The 17362-nt window shown below is 51.7% G+C and overlaps 1 protein-coding gene across 4 annotated transcripts in view; it reads left to right on the top strand.

Moving 5' to 3' along the window:
* Positions 1-9619, top strand: part of LOC116940280 (cell migration-inducing and hyaluronan-binding protein-like) — an 89181-nt gene extending 79562 nt beyond the window's left edge. For all 4 annotated transcript variants that reach the window (XM_032949898.2, XM_032949879.2, XM_076067314.1 and 1 more), the window contains exons 20-30: positions 498-533; positions 1321-1479; positions 1892-2072; positions 2632-2847; positions 3232-3443; positions 4133-4345; positions 4650-4863; positions 5906-5992; positions 6170-6330; positions 6964-7067; positions 7830-9619. In XM_032949898.2, the coding sequence (XP_032805789.2) occupies positions 498-533; positions 1321-1479; positions 1892-2072; positions 2632-2847; positions 3232-3443; positions 4133-4345; positions 4650-4863; positions 5906-5992; positions 6170-6330; positions 6964-7067; positions 7830-7981 (1735 nt within the window). In that variant the 3' untranslated portion in view covers positions 7982-9619. The remainder of the gene's footprint in view (positions 1-497; positions 534-1320; positions 1480-1891; positions 2073-2631; positions 2848-3231; positions 3444-4132; positions 4346-4649; positions 4864-5905; positions 5993-6169; positions 6331-6963; positions 7068-7829) is intronic.
* The last annotated feature ends 7743 nt before the right edge of the window (positions 9620-17362 follow it).

The raw sequence follows: 17362 nt of genomic DNA, 5'->3' as shown, positions 1-17362 counted from the left end.
TGCACAGCTCGCCGATTAAACATCCTCGTGCGCTGGTGGCTTTTTTCATCCGAACGCCCTCCCAGTTTGCTTCCACGTTGAAGCTCCGCGCTCGTAGAACCGCCACCCTCCCTCGCTCGCGATCGCGTCACCAGGAAGGAACCTCGTGCAAAAACCCCAGACGCGCTGAGGCATTCCCTCGCCGAACAAAGGGGAGCAGTGTTATTGTTGTGATTGCGATTGTTTTGTTTTCGACGTCGAGCAGCTGCTGCTGCTGCTGGTGATGTTATCTTGCCGGGCAGCCGGTTTAGTGCAGGGCTTTCAGATCGTTCAGGTGGAGCGTGTTGAGATTCTCCACCCCCCCCCCTTTGAGACCCCCCCCCTTGAGTCTCTCCACACCCCCCTTTGAGACTCTCCCCCCCCCTTGAGAATCCCCCCCCACTTGAGATTCCCCCCCGCTTGAGACTCTCCCTCCCCCCTTTGAGACTCCCCCCCCCCCCCGTGTTGTCTCGTTGCAGATTTGCAGACAATGGCATCGGACTCACTCTTGCCAGGTAGGCAAATGCCAGCACATTTGAATGTTTCATTCGTATTTAAAATGTTGGCATAGGCTTTTTTGTTATTTTAAACATGTTGCGTGCGATTACTATTTTAATTCCAAATTCATTCACATATTTGCATTTCTTTAAGTTCACCGTCTCGTATTATTTTGCGTCGAAATGTGGTCGCACGTACATGCGATGTCCACGCAAATCGTATCGCGTTATCTCATTAGTGTATCCGCCATGCTTTCGCTGTGCGTTGCGCACGGGTGCCGTGCATTCGATCTGCGCACCATGAAGAAGGGTCAGTGCCTGGAACGACGCCTATGATAAGCAATAATTAATTTCTTAAGGCCACGGAGTTATTGACGAACGTTGACATTTTGCGATTGTTAGTGGCACGGCTATCGGTGCGCAGGCGGTGCAGCTGCACTTCGGCTCAACTGCCGTGGGTGGGGGTGGGGTGGAGGGGGGGGGCAGGTGCCGGGCTACAAAGAGGGGAGGGAAAAATTGAACGGGGGGGGGGAGGGGGGGAGCTCATTTAATTCCTCACACAGAGCCCATGCCAACCACGGCTACGCCACCGACTCAGGGACATATTTGCTAATTTGATGGATGTAATATCATCACCCAGATCTCCCTTGGCAAAAAGAGACTTCTGGTCTCACTGTATTCTCACCCAGCGTTGAATGAACAGCATGACAGGTGTGACTTACATACCTGCCTGCCTGCTCGCCTACCCGTCCGCCTGTCCATCGACGCGTGAGTTTCGCCCGCGTTTTGCCGCGTGCCGCCATAGCGGGGGAACGTTCCCGGATGACGACGGCTCGAGGCAGGAGGTGGTGGACTCGCTGTTCGTGGGCGAGAGCCACAACCGGGGATCTCGCGGCGGCGGAGGAGACGAGTTCTGGGGCCCGGGGAGTCTGGACCACCAGGGGCGCACGCTGCCCCGCGGCATGTGAGTGGCTTCACCGGGACCGCCGTGGTGCTCGTCCGTCATCACCACAATCCTCACCGTCTTCAGTAGTCGCACAGCCAAGAGAGGATCTCGTCGATGGTCGCTGCGTCGAGATTATTTTCGAATTTGTTTCCCGCTGTAAATGTCCGCATCACCAGCCACTTTTGTTGAGCTGTTCGCCCTCCATTTCCCCGCGGCGCCATCCAGTCGTGAACTGTGTTGTAATGCATGTACGTACGTTGAACTTATTTCGCACCGTGATGCAGCCAACCGTGCTCATCGGAGGTGTCGCTCGCACCCCTTCCCCATTGTTCCCCGTTGTTCCCCATTCACCATTGTTCCCCGTTGTCAAACATTGTTCCCCGTTGCCTCGCCCCCCCCCGCCCCCCCCCCCCCCGCCGTGCGTGGGCAGCACGTTCCCCGTGCGTGGGCTGCAGGTGTACGACGGGCCGCTGCGGGTGGAGCGCGTGACCTTCCGCCGGTTCGCAGCGCTGGCCGACCGGCACGCGAGCGCCATCGGCTTCCGGCTGAACAACGCGTGGCAGAGCTGCCCCAACAACAACCTCTCCGGCATCGTCTTCCAGGACGTGCCCGTGAGCAGAGACGCGACGACGCGACGCGGGAAGGGGGTGGTTAGGTGGGGAGGGGCATCGTCATGACTGTGGTGATGATGTCCAGTTACGATAATGGTGATGAAAATGGACATGATGAGGACGTTACGGATATATGCTGAACTTCTTTCGCACCGTGCGTAGCCGACCGAGGCGATAACATCTTAATAGATAGAGGACTGCAGACCTTGGCCAGTTGTTGGTAGCACCAGCTCACTGCGTGGCTGCTGCCTTCGCACTCGTCTGCGGTTCCTCCTCGCGCCCCTGAGTCGTCCTCTCTCGAGAGCGAGCCAATCTTCTCCCCCGACGCGGGGGCCTCCTTTCCCCATCTTTCACCTCCCCCCTCCTTTCCATGGCTCCGTTGCGTCGGGATTGTCCTCCGTGATCGCGACACCCGGTTTACGGGCGCGCTGTACCGGGCTCGCGTTTTGTTACAGCCAAAAAAATAAACCATCATTATTACTCCACCGTAACGATCGCCACATCTCCCAATCCCCCCACCCCCCCGCCCCCACCCCCCTTGCACGTTGCGCGGGCCCAGGCGGATTCCCGCGTCTTCTTCGGTGAGCCGGGGCCCTGGTTCCGGGACATGTCCATGGACGGCGACAAGACGACCGTGTTCAGAGACGGCGACGGATCCGTGTCGGGTTTCCCCGGCGCCTTCCTCGTGAAGCGCGACGACGCGCTGCTGCGCCACCCGGACTGCGTCGACGTGCCCGAGTGGCGCGCGGCCGTGTGCAGCGCCAGATACGCGCAGGTGATCGCCCTCGCCCGCCCGCCCGCCCGCCCTCGCTTCTCCTGCCGGCCACATTCACGATGATGTTTACGCATTGCACCAGGCACTCGTTTGAGGCCGAGTCGACCTAGCGCCCATGTACAGGCGCCCAAGTGTACACAAATCTACGCGCACGCACAAACACAAGCAGACGCGCGCGCGGACACTCGCTTCACGTTGCCTTCCTCGTTGATCCACACGAGGAAGCTCTCCCCGTCGCTGTGCCTGCTGCCGCTGATGCTGTTCGTGAGCGGGTAACCGAACGGAACGGACAAGGACGCGCGCGCTGCTCGCTGCCATTCTCGCCGCGGCGCTCAATTGCTGCCGCTGCCTTTCGCGTCGCGGTGCTACCGCGGGCGGGTACAGGTTTACATCCAGGCGAGGAGCCCGTCGGACGGGCGGCTGTCGCTGGTACGGGACGAGTTCCCCGGGCAGGCGCTCACGCTGGAGGGCGCGCTTGCCCGCGGGCTGCACTACCAGCAGTACCAGCCGGTGCTCATGCTATCCAAGGGGTACACGGCGCACTGGGACACGCGCGCCCCCCACGAGCTCACCGTCTGGCTCATCAACTTCAACCTGTGAGTGGGGGAGGGAGGGGGGGGGGAGGTGCTTGGGGTCAGTTGGTGGGCCACTACGGCATGTACGGCAAACATACTCGGTAGTTGTGGCGCCACGAACCCGGCGACCCGGGTTCGATTCCCGCTTACTGTCAATACCGGGGACGATTATTTGAACCGATCCTGGTCCTCCCCTAGGTCGCCTCATTTGAGCGCCTGGTCGCAGTGTGCAAACATCGCCACGAGGGAGATAGAGGCGGCCACCCCCTCGTGTGCCGTGCCGGCCTTCATACGTGCTCGTTAACAGCACTTGCCCCAAAAGTCTGATAAGGCTATGAACCCGGTGGCCTTATATCAATTGCCAGCCATTGCTAGCATCATTTGTGTGGTCTTGAACCTCCTCTAAATTGACCCAGGATGAAATGACTACCTGTAGTGGTGTGTAATCATCAGCACTGTGCAGGAAGTTTACTCTGACAACACGTTATGAAGCTTAACAAAACCCTTGGCCTTCGCCTTGATCGATGATCGATGATGATGACGATGATGACGACGTTGAGACCGTGAGACTTTAAACAACTACGTGATCTTACGGAAGGAAGTGACGGGCGGCGTTGTCCGCGATGACCTCCCGACCTCCGCCTTGACTGACAGAATCCCGCGTGTGACGTCGCGCGTGCGTCGCTGACTTGCCGCGCTTTCCGTGCCAGTAACGACTGGGTGCGCATCGGCTTCTGCTACCCGCGCGGCACGACGTTCAGCGTCCTGACGGACGTGCACGACCGCCTGCGCCGCACCACGCAGCGCACGGGCACGCTGGCGCGCGTCGCCTCGCTGCAGCGGCTCGAGCACCCGCCCCGCGGCGCGCACGCCTCACCCTCCTCCTCCACCACCGGATTCTACTTCTTCGACGAGGACACCGGGTGAGTGCGGGACGGACGCACGCACGGACAAGCAGTCTTTTGCTTTCTCGACGGCGACACTGCATGAATTGATGGGTAATGACGGACGGACAGACAGACGAACAGATGTACGGACGTACTGATGGGTGTGCGGACAACGGGTGTATGGATGGACATTACATCGGGCTCATCCAGTGACCCCTTTCGACGAATCCCCTTTGCGGTGAGCGTAGCGGCTGCAGGCCGAGGTTCGGCTTCTCGCAGATTAAAAACCCGAGTGGGAATGAAAGCGCCGATTATCGCTCGCGCTCGCTCGCTCGTGCAGGCTGCTGTTCCTGCGGCTGCAGGCGCAGGCCCCGCGGGAGGGCGACGCGTTCTGCTCGAGCCGCGGCTGCGAGCGCGTCAAGGTGAAGGCGAGCCTTCCCGCCGGCGCCGGCGCCGCGACGGCGGACTGTCGCGCCAGGGCCTACCCCAAGTACGCCGAGCCCCCCACGGTGGACGTCCCCATGCCCAAGCGGCGGCCCAGCATCTACGCCGACGTGAGTCCGCGCTCGTGCGCGCATCGTGCGAGCGTGCGCGTGTGTGCGTGCACGTGCGAGGCAGCGTGGCGGTTAGCGCGCTGCGCTACGATCCCGGCAACCCGAGTTCGATTCCCGCTCACGGCCAACACCGGTGACGATTATCTGAACCGGTCCTGGGCCTCCCCCTAGGTGGACTCAGCCGGTGCGTGCGCAAACGCTCGCCCGTTCGGTCGTTCGTTCATTCGCCCCCTTCGAGGAGGCTCGGTTAATAGAACACCGGTTTGCAGCCTTGTTGAAGTCGGCGTAGTGAGTTTGATGGGGCCGCGAGCGGATGCGGAGTGTCACGCAGGCATTTGTGGATTTCCCGTAACTCGATGTATGCACGGTGCAAATGAAACAAGCACCCTTGACGCTTGGGGAGGTAGGAGCGGAACAATATTTTTTCACGATTAATCATTGAAATCAGTAATCTCAATCATATTCGAATAACACATGTAAGAGTCGATGTTTTTTTTTCCCATCGGTGTTTGTAATGGATTCACGTGACACCCTGCGATCATGAAAACACGATTTGATGCTTGAAACATAAGATTAAGAATCTCAATTAATTGTCCTTAGGGGGTGTAACGACACCGTGATGTCGTTACACCCCTAAGAACGATGATTTGTGATTGTGATCATTTTTGTGATGGATGATATGAGTGAGTGACACGGTAGCGGGATGTTAACTCCCCCGCCTAATGTGCAGGTGGTTGTGGGTTCGATCTCAACCCTGACGCCTGTACATTTGAAGCATGTGTGTCTCTTTCCCCGTGGTCGCGTGAATTTTTCTCCGGGTCCTCCGGTTTTTTCCCTCCACATTTAGAATCAACGTCATGCGTTTTGTGTATTTAAAATGGGCCTTACCTGGTAGAATACTAAAATAGTTTATTTTGGATTTGAAGTTTTCGTGACTGCAATGATCCATACTCTTTGGTTCTTTCGGAAAAGTCACGTAGGTAAAAAAAATATAGTTTAGTTTAATTTACATGGAATTGTTCCCTTATTGTTCATCTTGCAGAGTTGGCCGGGCAACTTTGTGGAGGTCCAGGTGGAGTCTGCGAATTCGTGGCATCCCAGCCCAAAGCACAACTATGCCACCACCACCGTGAGTTCTAATTTTGTTCATCCTTCACTTAAATTAAACCCACGCTGCACGTAAAAATGTATTTCCCGCTGAGCGCATACCGTGTCAAGCCATACTGTTTACCCCGTATTCTTGTACAGGGAAATTTAGTTTTCAGGTCCATACGACTTAAATCGTTCCACGTTGTCCCCTGTGCAGGTAAACGGCCAGGCATATTACCAGCTGGAGGATGGTCTGCAGGTGATCTCTCTGAACGGCTCAACGGGCACCCTCGTCTCTCGCCGCGTCTTCAAGGCCTCCCAGCTCCGCTCCATCCCAACCTTCCTGCTGTACCACCTCACTCACAACGTGCCGGACGGGTACGCCGGTGACGCGCACTCACGCGCAAACACAAAGATCCCCCGTGTAGCTTATGTAGACCGCCGGGGAAAAGTGTCGTTAGCGAGCGGCCATCAAGGCTGGCGTGACGCAACGATAGGTGTGGCGTTTTTGCACCGCACCAGATGCTCATCTGAGGCTGAGTCGACCTCGGGAGAGGGCCCATGGCCGGTTCAGATAACGGACCACTGATGTAGAAATATTTCGGATTGATTCGAAAGAATCCGAATGTCGGGAGCAGATCCTCAGCGCGCGCAGAGCACCGTGTAAACATTCAAACTAAAACTAAACTATTTTTTATTTTACCAGGCAAGGCTCACTGAGCGATATAACTTTTTTCAGAGGCAATCTGACCACAAACGATAGCTCAACGATGTGGCTTATGCGGAAATGTATAGCAGCCAAATACTCTAAACGCGTGATGTTGATTCTAAATGTGGAGGGAAAAACCGGAGGACCCGGACCAAAATCCACGCAACCACGGAGAGAACGTACAAACTCCAAATATATACGGGCATGACGGTCGGGATCGAACACACGACCTCCTGTATACCTGGCGAGGTAGTTAACATCTCACCACCGTGGCGCCAATCCCCTCTCGCTCTCCTCCACAGCTCCGTTGTGCTGGTGACCTCCAAAGGGAAGTTCGTCACGGAGGACGGCAAGTGGAAGAAGGCTCTCGCAACCATCGGGGTGGAAGCCGGAGCCAAATACCTGGGTACGTGCAGTCACGTGGCGAATGTCCCAACACAAGCACTGTTTGCAGGTCGCAGGCTTCCCCTCCTGGTGTAATGTTTAATTTTCCCCATCGTCAAATCATCATCTTCATCGTCCCAGTCGGATAATTGACTCGGCCCATCATCCCTCCAGGCTCTGTAAAACAGCGAGTACCACTTTTCGTGGGGCAAGTCATCAGGAAAGACTTGCCCCCTGCCACCACCATTTTTTTATATTTACTTCAAGCGTAGATTTACAGAATACGTCAGGTGCGGAGGTGGAGCAATAAAATAATTGCATGTGCCGGGTGGATTGTGACAGCGCAGGACCGTAAGAGGTGACGGCGCCGGCTTCTGGAGTCCTTCATCCAGCAGCGGATTGGTCATGGTTGACGGTGGCGATAACAATTGCAGGCTAGATAAAATAATAGATCACGACGTTTCGATCGCAACAACAAGCGACTGTCTTCAATTGTAGGCCGTTGCCCGTTCGCGTTGTACGTGTACGCACGAACACCGCCAGTAACCGGCGGCCTCGCCGTCTTTCGATCAGCTTCAGGGTCACGCTTCGCGGCAGGCGAGTTGCTTGGTCCCCAAATAATGAGGGGTCGTCAGCGACGATAGATGTAGGGCTGAGAGTCACTCGAGTACAAACCAACCACCGATAACCAACCCACTGGCAATGGGTGGCTCGCACGACGGGCATCATCGTTCAAGCCTCGCGCACCCAACGCTGTCCGTCGTCCCGTTGCCTTTGCGCGCAGACAAACTGGTGCTCGTGGGTTTCAAGGGCGGCTTCCGGCCGGACTGGGTGAAGTTCACGAGCAGCAAGCACCACGCCAAGATCCACCAGCTCGTGTCCGTGCCCGTGCTTCGGAAGCTCTCCACGGCGTCCAGCGTCGCCGAGCCGCTGTGAGCGACGCCATCGTCGAGTTGAACTCTGACCCCTCCCACACCCCCCCCCGCCCCCAGTCCCCAACCCCCAGCTCTAAGGCAAAAGTCCACTGATGGCTGAGTGAATGTACGATTTCGTGGAAGTGCTGAGGGCGTCGTCGTTTCGCGGACGATTTTTTGTTGTTGTTGTTGCTGCGCGCGGACGGAGAGCGGCGACAAACGTGCGACCCACGCGGGCGGGGGTTTTTTTTATTACGTGCACTTGCGATGACGAGGTGTCCCCTGCGAGGAGTGTCGATCCGTGGGATCGCGATCGTAATTGGGACGCGGACGACGCGGCGCAGTTAGGATTAACGAAGGGCGGGATTTCCCAGACGCTGGTGCTCGCGAGCCACCGCAGTATTCACGTTTTACCGATGTTCAGTGATTCGGATACAAACGTGGCTACGTACCGCACACGCCCGATGATTGGTAAATGCGCATGTAGACGTGTCGCGCTTGATGTTGCGGAGCGCCGGTTCTGATTCACGTCATCCGAGGTGGAAGCGGCACTCTCGACGGCAAACACGGAAGCGTGTCTGCTGATCATCGGGCACGTGCGGTGCGTAACGAGTTAAACGGACAGTGCATGGAGAAGATCGCTCAATATGGGAATGCGGACAGACTGCGTGCGGCTGGTCGCGAGGAGTAGAATTCGCGAAACCGCCGGGGGTAAGGTTGGGATTTGTTGTTGTGAGAACAAGGACCGGCCATGTTGGCATTGTATCTGGAAGGTAAGCGAGTTGTTTTCCATACAAGAGCCAGGGCTTCATTTCGTCTGGGCCTTCTGGGTCAGCGCTTGTGGCGACTTAAGTCACGCGCCAAAGAACTCCAGTCTACCAGCGACCCGGATAGTATCGAGTGAGATGTTTTAGCCCTGATTAAGGGGAATGTGGTGCGTTTAAGTGAATTCTGAACAGTGTACATATACGGTGCTTCATTGCAGAGATCTGTTGAGCTAACGCGTAGAGCTAACACGACACTGATGCACAGAACCTACTGTTACAAACAACGACGGAAAAAAAACCTGCAGCATTGCGTTAAAATTCGGTTTCATTGTTCATTTTCGATTCAGAAGAGTTGAACGCAATAGTTAACTATCGGTCATCTTTTGCGACGTCGGGATAATGATATTTAAACATCACTCTGTCGGTCAAAACCTTCACATTAGCCAGGTGATAGCTCATTGAGTCTCTGAAAAAAATCACCCAGAATGACCGCCCGTTCTCATCACATCTCGGAACTAAGAAGAGTTAAAAAGACGGCAGTTCAGGAAAGTACATTGTTGTACTGTACTATTCTCCCACGTCTATGGTCCTTTCCAGGGCTTAATGTCAGCCGGACCTGTCTGGTGGCTAAGCTCCAGAAAATAATTCCCCACCCCCTCCCCCCCCAGCCTTTTTCTCCACGCTCATAAGGGGCGGGGTTTGGGGGGCAGCGGTGGAGGGGGGGGGGTGCCCAGGAAATATTTCATGGAAAAAGATTAAGCCCTGCTCCTCCACCTTCACTATCCTGCACTGACCGTCGTGGTAAAGTATGCTCAAACAACCCCTATAAGCCAGCCTTGGCATGCGGAGAATCCTCTCGTCCAGCGGTGGATTCGACAAAACGAACTGGACACACACACTAAAACTAAACCTCTTTTACCGGGTAAGGCCCACTGAGCTATGTAGCTCTTTTTCAGAAGCGACCTTGCCACAAATGATAACCAAGTGGCTCATCATGTGGATGTTTTTTTTAGCTCTAAGCACATGTTGATTCTAAATGTGGAGGGAAAAAACCGGAGGACCAGGAGAAAAATCCACGGGACCACGAGGAGAGAAACACGCATACTCCAAATATACAGGCATCAGGGTCGGGGTCGAACCCACGATCTCCTGTATACCAGGTGAGGTAGCTAACATCTTGTTGCCGTGGCACTCGCACGACGATAGAGAGACCGCGGATTACGCCGGATTGACAGCCGAGCCACGGGCTCTCCGTCCCGACTGGATCCGCGGGGGTTTTAGCGATCGGAGCTCAAGATAGCGGCCGGATTGAGCCTGTTGCCCAGGCGACTGCGTCCGGTCGGTGGCCGGTTCATGAGAGAATCGAGGCGACTCAAGTGTCCCCGGCGTCTTGGGGACAGCCTGACCGTGGTGCTAGCGCGGCGGCGTAATTGCTGCCCCTCTCACTCGCTCTCGCTCGCTCTCACTCATGACCGTCGTATTCACCTCTCAGATTCTTCCTTTGTGTGCTTTGCTTTATCATATTTTGTGAATGCGTGCTTCTAAGAGGTGGTGGGGCGGGATCGAGATGTGCAAATTGTCGAGCTCGCCCCGTTTACAAGTCGAGTCTTTGTGTGGCGGTGTCATCGTCATTGTGCATTATTATTTATACCGCAGCTTCCGTTGCCGTACATCTCAGTGGAAGTGGCTATGGAACGTGCAGGTGGTGCAACTGCACCAGGGCACCAGAGGCCAGTCTATGACAGAGGGTAGGGGGGGGGAGATTGGGTATAGGGCCCCACACATTTCATTCCCTGCACCAGGACCCATGCGAATCCTGCTTCTCCACTGACCGACTGTATTCATTCGTTTTGTAATATAACTCTTGCAATGCTGACACGGGGGAAGGCGCGCATCAACATTTAACTGCTGCAAGTGTGGGTTAGCATAGAAATATCTCGTTCTCAAAACTGTCACGTTGTATATAGTTTTTTTTTAGGGGGGGGGGGGGGTGGGGGGATTGGCGGGGTGGAGGTGATATTACAGTATGGGGGACGCAAGTTCTTTCTAATTGTAAATTCTGCACTTGAAATCTCCAATTTGGGGTGGGGGGGTGGTTGTGGTGGAGACATCCAGGATAAGCCCTTTGACACGAGGAAGATTCCACCACCAGCACCCCTCACACCTTGCAGTTTCTGAAATGCCATCTCAAAAGAGATACAACACGAAGCGTGAATGTGCCTGGTATGGTGTTACTCCACACGTGTGTACTCGCTTCAACCCTAACGAGATGCTTCCGTCGACTGGACTGCTTTTGTATGAGGATTTCATTACCATCGTTTTTTTTAACGTTGTCATTGTCGCTGTTATTGATAACCTCTAGGAGTGGAACGATGCACCTTTTTGAAGTCGACCAATATCAGTTCTTTAGCACTCGATTCCACACGTCGAATCGCGTGTGTAAGAATTGGAGATGTTTTGAGATCCGTAATTAGTTTATTGTGAGTTAGATCATGTAGGTATAATGTCAAATTGATAAATATAACCCTCCATCACCCAACAGAGCCATCCAAATCAAGTTGGCACGTTGGTAAACATGCCAATTGATTTGGGGGCTGTTTTTTTTCAGCAAACCGAAGGAATGTTGGAAAGCAAGGAAGATCTTGACAATTAACTTTTTTTCGCTGAAGTCAAGGCGTTAACAGAAGCTCAAATCACTGTAATCTGCACTCCTTCAACGGATGAATAACGACACGAACCCTCCTTTATGAAACCCTCTCGTGGCTATCAGACCTCGACATAGACAAAATTCACATCTCCCCTTGCAGCCACTAGCGGTGCTATACCATTCACCTTCATATGAAAACAAAAAATGGAAACTTGACTCGCGGATCATGATGACAATTCACGTAAATTGCCGGAAGGATTGGGGGTTTGTTTCACTCCTAACCAAAACAGTGCTGTAATTTGTACACTAACATTATACCTGTACTTCAAGATGATGCTTTGGTTGGTAACGCTGCTTGCGCCAAATATAGCTTGACAGCTGAGTAAGATTAAGCGACTGCAATGGGACACTTTAATCTGTCTACTTGACTCTTAGCACAATTTAAGGCATAGATTAGAGTAAAGTAAATCATTTGCATTGCGTGTGTGTGTGCGGTGCATGATGTGGACAATGTAATTTATTGAAATGCATATAATTCTCCCGAGAATTAATAACTTTTGTAACTTAAACAATATATAGCTTTCTGAAATCATTCCGTTTTAGCAATTGCATTGTACGATATTGCGACTACTGTAGCACTTAATTGGCCTTTGGCACAGGCTCTGAGTCATTGTGTCCATATTTTTTTCAAAAAGTGGAGAAGAAACTATACAGTAACCTGCAATTATACCGTGAAAATTTTAATTACCAATTACCCTTACGAGGCTGAAACGACCCACTAAAGACGATGTCGTTTGGTTTCTTGAATCTCTCCATTAAATAAATTAGGGCACCCCATTATTTTTGGTTGGTGTGTGGGTGTGTTGGATGCGCGTGTGTCTGCAATGTGCGCTGTGCTTGCAGAAAATGTGCTTTGAGCATTGCAACACAAATATTTCTCAATTAAAACGAAACTGAAAACCGATCGTTTGCTCCCCGTGTGCGTTCTGTTATGGCGTGTGCAAAGTTTCCTCAAGTTGTCAGCGTTCTGGCGATTTAAGAACGTATTATTAAGGTAATGTAATTGCCCCCTCGATCATTTGAAAGAGAATGGAACAAAAAAAAGTTCATAAAACAGTTAAACCATTAGTAAGTGCTACATGATAATGGGTTCTTCAAAACAAAAGCGGTAATTTGAGCGTAAAGCCTCTGTCTTGGTTCTCAAAGCATTCTGGCCACAAAGCCTGGGCATTGCCCCAAGGCTACGTTGCCGACCAGCTTTGGGTTGAGTCACATCTGGGGACAAAAAGGCAAACATTTCAAGTGAAACATCACTCTTTGGTTGACACCATTTTTTTTAGCACTCTATCACCCACTTATATGTGCACCATATACTGTAAGCGACACTGGTGTACCTAAGAGACACCGGTGTAACCTATTAACTAAAGTATATTTTTTTATTTCACCAGGTAAGGCCCACTAAGCTTTATTGGCCTTTTACAGAAGCGACCTGGCCACATGTGATAGCTCAACGAAGTGGATTATGATGTGGACATCTATAGCAGCTAAATACTCTAAACGCATGTTTCTAAATTTGGTGGGAAAACCCGGAGGACCTGGGGAAAAATCCACGCGACCACAGTGAGAGAGACATGCAAACTCCAAATATACAGGCGTCAGGGTCGGGGTCGAACCCACGACCTTCCTGCATACCAGGCAAGGTAGTTAACATCTCCCCGGCTTTGATATTCATCGGAGACACTGGTGTACCCATTAACTAAACTAAAACAAAATTATATATTTTTGGTTCTTTCAGTAAAGTCACGTGACTTTACCGAAAGAACCAAAAATATGAATCCCTGCAGTCACGAAAGCTTTAAATGAAAATAAAACAAAATTATTATTTTTAATTCACCAGGTAAGGCCCACTGAGCTATATAGCACTTTTTCAGACGCGACCTGGCCACAAATGATAAGTCGGAATCGAACCCACGACCTCCTGCATACCAGGCGGGGTAGTCAACATCTCATCAACAGGCCGATGCACACATCTCTTTGATAAATGGAAATTAAAGACAAGCCACAGTAGTTCGACTGTGGCCATGGCAACCCAAACTATGGACCATATAGCGAACCACTGTCGTCCGCGCTCCTTCAATGGAGGAATAGCAAAACTGCACGCGAGATATTAGTATTTTATCACATTAAATATGTATTTACTGCTGTTGATTGATTTTAATTATTGAATGGAAAGAACGAATGCACTATACTCGTCTCCTCGTTTTTTTTCTGTCAAATGTGGAACCTATCAACTATCATTTTACACAAATAGATTAATCTGATTACAAATCACGGATGGGATAGGTCTAATTGTTCTTAGATGTCCTCAAGATGTTCAGAAAAATTGGCGCAAAGTATTATTAAGTCGTCATAATTACCTGAATTTGCCAGCGGGGTTTTGCACATTTTATTTAAGCCATTCCTTTTACGAGAAGATGTCTAAAAAAACTGGCTCCGTTGTAGCCCTCCCCACCACCACCTATCAGGCAGCTCACAGCAGGCGATCTCATTATCTTGACAAGAAAAAAACCACGAACAACACGTGTTTATGGTCATAAATAACCTTCTTTCAGTTGGAACTTTTTTTTTAAATCCCCCCCCTCCACACCACCACCAACCACCACCACCACCCCCCAATGAAAAAAGAAATCTGTGAAAAAAAATCCCAATGCCTTGAGTGAAATGTAGACCCAAGTAAATGGTGTGTTTAGGACAATGTTGGGATTACAAGTCTGACTATGTTGACTTTATTCATTGCAAGTTCCGAAGAGAAAGGTATTCGATCGTGTCGCGTCATTCTTTCGTCGCTCAATTGGAATATACTCAGGGAAAAAAAAGTGCAAAACAAAACTACATCAAGACCGTATTCTTAAGTGTTTTTTTAAATCACGTTTTATTCATGCACATTTTCAATGTATGTCACGCATTCCAACGATCTAGATGAGTGAATGTCTGTGTTACGTTACGTAGGAATTGCATTTCGAGAATCATCATTTTAAGAACCTGTTCTCGCACAATATTCGGTAATTGTAATTAACCATATTATTTAACTTTGGTAGTGATTTGTTTTTAAATCCCCGTTGTTTCATTAAAAGGTACTGATTACCTCATCTTGACAAGATAGTACTGTATTGTTACTGCCTCTCGTCGTACTCAATTGGTACCCTCAGAAATCAATGGGTACCGACTTTTATGGTAAAAGTTTACGGGAATTGTCCACTTAAAATGTTCAAAGGGGTAAAGAAACCGTAACCAAGAGTCCCTTTTTACCCGTAAATCCCCCAGGTAAATCTGAATATTTATTTACACTGCAGGAATCCGATGAGCTATAAATCTTTTCACAGTGACAACGTGAAGGGGATTTGGGTTAAGCTATTAACTCTAACCATTCAACCCACCTGCCCCAGTCCTCGATTGTATTCCGATTCGAGGACACGACACCAAGATGATTCATTTGTTCCATTTTTTTTGTACACCACGTGCACGTGATGCTATGACGATGGCTGGGACGTGTTCTTTCCCGTGAACCAAGTCGTGTAAAACCGTGGCTCTTCGCTCATTTACAGAGGCGGGGGATGGTGGTGGGGCGGCCACTTTAACCGATAAGACATCACACTCGTCAGCCCGTACGGTTTAACCCGTATTCTTGTACAGGGAAATTGAGCTTTCGGGTCCACACGGCGTACAGCCGTTTCGATACCGGCAAACATTGTTTGTGTGATGGTGGCTTTGTAGTGTGGGTCCTGGGTGTACACCCACCACTCCGGTGGTGGGTGTAGGACCACTCTGGTGGTGGGTGTAGGACCCCATTACAACCTAAAGTGGCCTGGTCTCAGTTATCTGATGAAAGCTTCAAGCGAGAATTTCATCATCGTTTGCGACTGGGGTTGGCATCGTCCCCCACTCCTCCTGATGTCGAGGGTAAATGGGCGAGGTTCAGGACTGTCACTCATGCAGCTGCATTGGCTGCTTTGGGTACGGGGTCCAGACCTCCCCAGAGACCCTGGCTGACAGAGGAGGTTTTCAGGATAGTTGAGAAAAAGCGATAGGCCCACTGTCATCGGTTACAGAATCCCACGTCAGAGAATGAGGAGGCTTACCGCAGCCTTCGCTCGGAGGTTCGGAGAGCCGTGAGGCGCTTCAAGGATGGGTGGTGGTCGCGGGTTGCTGAGGAGATGGAGTCTGCCTCAGTGACCCGCGATCACAAATCTCTATTTAACTCCATTAAAAAAGGAACCTGCAGCGCCACACCTATTACCATCATTAGGAGAAAAAAACGGTGATCCAATCTCCGACCCCCAGGAACAGGTTTGCAGATTTGCTGAGCATTTCTGTGAGGTCCTGGGGGAGGGAAAATCCCTCAGCCAGGAAAATATCATGGCACAAAGTGGGGATGACCCTGCTGAGGCTGCGGTGCCTCAAATATTGGAAGTCACCCCCTGTGAGTGGCTGGCTGAGGTGCCGTCTGTTGAGGAAGTACTGAAGGCGATCCGGAGTCTGAGACCAGGAAAGGCAGCGGGCAGAGATGATCTCCCAAGCGAAATGCTGAGGTAGAGTGGCGTTTGTGCACAGACTGCCCTATATGTGGTTTTTTGTGGTTGTTGTTGTTTGACTTGCATCCCACTGGGATTTTTTGCACACAGCGCTGGTGTACGGTGCTTTTTTCAGGAATAATTTTGCTGTTTTTTCCCATGCATTTTCTGTTTGCACAGTCACATAGTCACTTTAAGATGTTTTTCTTGTTCGTGTTTTTGTCTTTTTGTTTGTTGTGGTTGCACCCGATTCAAGAGCCGAATGGCTCACAGGGCTATACCAAAATAAACTGAACTGAACTGAATATGACATCATAACAACAGTCTGGACCACTGGACGGGTTCCGCAGGATTGGAAGGATGCCCTAGTGGTCCCCCTCTTTATAGAAGGGGGACCGCACAGACTGTAACATCTACAGGGGCATCTCACTCCTCAGTGTGCCGGGAAAGTTCCTGGCAAGGCTTATTCAACATCGCCTTGCCACGCACGCTGAGGAGAGGCTTGCGGAGCCCCAATGCGGTTTCAGGAAAGGGCGGTCCTGCACAGATGCCATATTTTCTGTCCGTCTGCTACAGCAGAGGTCTAGGGAATTCCAGCAAGACCTACATCTCTGCTTTATTGACCTGATCAAGGCCTATGATACCATCAGTAGGCCTGGCCTCTGGGTTGTTCTTCGTGCTTTTGGAGTCCCTGACCCTCTGCTCACGATCATTAAGGACCTTCATGATGGTGAGCGGGCCCAGGTAAAACTACGTGGCCGGGAGTCAGAGCCATTTCCTGTACACCTTGGGGTGCGACAGGGATGTCCTCTGGCTCCCACATTATTTAACATCTATTTTGACCACGTAGTTCGTGAAGCCTTCAATAGCTGTACCGGGGGAATCTCCATATGGTACAGATATAATGGGAGTCTGATCGATGCCCGGGTGCGGTCAAGGGATGGCTCCCTATTGCTCAACCACGTTATGTATGCCGATGATTTGGTAATAGTTGCTCATTCAGAGGAGGAGTTGGAGACGCTGCTGCTGAGACTGGAGCGTGCCCCTAAGAGATGGGGCCTTACCATCAGCCCCACCAAAACTAAGAACCTGCCTGGGTATTTTGTACCATCGGACACTCCACCCCCACAACTCCCAATCGGTGATGGGGCAGTTGTGGAGAGAGTGGAGAATTTCCCATACCTGGGCAGTGTGCTTATGACCGGTTCCAGTTTAACAGCAGAGGTCTCACTCCGAATCAGTCGAGCGGCAATATCTTTTCATCGGTTGCGTAACGCTGTGTGGAAGCTACCTGGTCTGTCGCTCCGCACTAAGCTTCTGGTCTTCTCAGCCACGGTCATTCCCTCCCTTCTCTACGCTTGCGAAACGTGGACCCCCCCTAATGGAACATCTTCGCCGGTTAGAAACATTTCGGCTAG

This window comes from Petromyzon marinus, chromosome 1 (genome assembly GCF_048934315.1).
Source record: "Petromyzon marinus isolate PM22_M1 ecotype Great Lakes invasive population chromosome 1, UKy_Petmar_22M1.pri1.0, whole genome shotgun sequence".
Lineage (NCBI taxonomy): Eukaryota > Metazoa > Chordata > Hyperoartia > Petromyzontiformes > Petromyzontidae > Petromyzon > Petromyzon marinus.
Note: the sequence above shows the minus strand (reverse complement) of the source record. Positions and strands in the feature narration are given on the sequence as shown.